The following is a 1,761-nucleotide window of genomic DNA, read 5'->3' as shown; positions in this document are numbered from 1 at the left end:
GAGAGGTCCGCACACGTATGAGGAGAGTGGCGTGAGGGAGCGCGCGGCGCACACACACACACACACAGTACGATCAGTAGGAAGGCAGCATGCGACAGTTCAACACCGGCACTCAGCTAGGAGCACATCGCATCGTTATCATCATGATCGCATGGTACACTTGTCGCTCGGCAGAAATGACAAGATATATAAACATATAGTTATAAAAACAAGAACAATCGACTTCAAACTGGTTCCCGACATCAAAATATCTATATGAAATATATCGTCATCGCAGTCTTTCCACTTTGACAAATCAGAGATAACGATATGTGCCAGATACCCAAAGTGAGAGGCGCCGCTCTCGCGTTTTGTCACTAAATATGTAAAACGTACAAGTGCATACAAATTTCACCGCGAGGAACATGTAAATAGTTGGTATCTGCCGTGCTTCTACGGGCGCTGACATTGTTGTAGCAAGGACAAGGTGTATGAGAATGAGCGGCACTCACGACGCGCACGAGGAAGGCGGTGTGATCCTGGCGCAGGTAGCGGGCGGCGCGGCGCACGTAGCCGGCTCCCGCTCGCATGCCGCGCGCCGCCAGCTCCGCCGCGCGCACCGACCACGGCTCCGAGGCGCAGTGCTGCAGCTGCAACCGACCACACCGCCACGTTAGCCTTCCTTACCCGAGTGAATCGATACTGGCGAGACAAGGGTGATGTCGATGTGATAGCCAGCGAGAGCACGCACCTGCCTGACGGCGATGGAGACGACCTTGTCGAGCGTGTAGGCGGGGTAGGCCTTGATGCCGAGCATCTCGCGCGCCGCGTCCTCGTAGGCGGCGGGCTCCGTGTTGCCGTCGAGCACGGCGCGCACGAGCTCCAGCAGCGCGCCGTAGTAGTGCCGCGGCTCGGCGGCCTCGGGCGGCAGGTTGCAGGGGCGCAGGCGCAGCGCCGCCGCCGCCGCCGTGCCGCCGCCCGCGCCGCCCGCCTCCGCCAGCGCGGCCGCAGCACGCCGCGCCGCGCCCAGCCGCGCACACAGCACGCCGTGCAGCCGCAGGAACAGGTACCACGAGGACGTGCACACGAACCGCGCCTCCTGTACACATCAAACATTTCACCTGTAATTCGCATACCCTGCCCGCTCCGAGGAGCTGAGTATATCGGCGACAAGTGCCGCTTAAGTATACTGACATTGGGAGGGTAGTCCTTGTAGTCCTCCTCGAGCTCATCGGGCCTGAGGTCGGGCTCCGACTTGACGGCGAGGGAGTCCTCGAGGCTGGCGCTGCGTTTCACGCCGCCGCCGCCCTCTGCAACACAAAGTTTGACGGTCAGTATTTGCAAGCGGCCGCTGACCGAGAAGCAGCACCGACTCCGAGCCTCACCTTTGCTCTCCATGTTGTTGTTCTTGGGTTTGTTCTCCTTGTCGTTCTTGTTGTTCCTGCTGCTCTTGTCGGAAGCGTTGTCGGACTCCGAAGACTGATAACGAAACAAAACATACTGAAACTATTACTACTGTAACTATTTTTTGAAACTTCGATTTTCTCGTTTGATTTTCACTCGAAATCGGGAAGTGCAAGGCGGAGAGAACTTAGGACATACTAACAGTGTTACGAGCAGAAGTCGCAGGTCGCAATGTAAGTTACCTCGTGCTTGTCGGGCTTGCCGGCGAGCGGTGCGGATGGCGCGGTCGGTGCTGCGGGCGGTGCGGGCGCGGCGGAGGCGGGCTTGTCGTCTCGCTGCGCGGGGCTGCCGACCTCCTCCTTGTCCTCTGCACAGAGA

The 1,761-nt window shown here is 58.9% G+C and overlaps 1 protein-coding gene across 1 annotated transcript; it reads right to left on the bottom strand.

The window, feature by feature from the left end:
• Positions 1 to 10: 10 nt before the first annotated feature.
• On the bottom strand, positions 11 to 935 carry LOC106127877 (uncharacterized). Its single transcript, XM_013326164.1, has 2 exons — positions 731 to 935; positions 11 to 629 (listed from the first exon to the last, which is right to left on the bottom strand). Exons 1-2 carry the CDS (start codon positions 794 to 796, stop codon positions 357 to 359), a joined length of 339 nt encoding a protein of 112 aa, XP_013181618.1. The 5' UTR covers positions 797 to 935; the 3' UTR covers positions 11 to 356.
• Between the last annotated feature and the right edge of the window lie 826 nt (positions 936 to 1,761).

The sequence above is a fragment of the Papilio xuthus genome, unplaced genomic scaffold, assembly GCF_000836235.2.
Source record: "Papilio xuthus unplaced genomic scaffold, Pxut_1.1 DF828880.1, whole genome shotgun sequence".
Classification (NCBI taxonomy): Eukaryota; Metazoa; Arthropoda; class Insecta; order Lepidoptera; family Papilionidae; genus Papilio; species Papilio xuthus.
The sequence above is the reverse complement of the archived record's forward strand: the minus strand, read 5'-3'. Positions and strand labels throughout refer to the sequence as shown.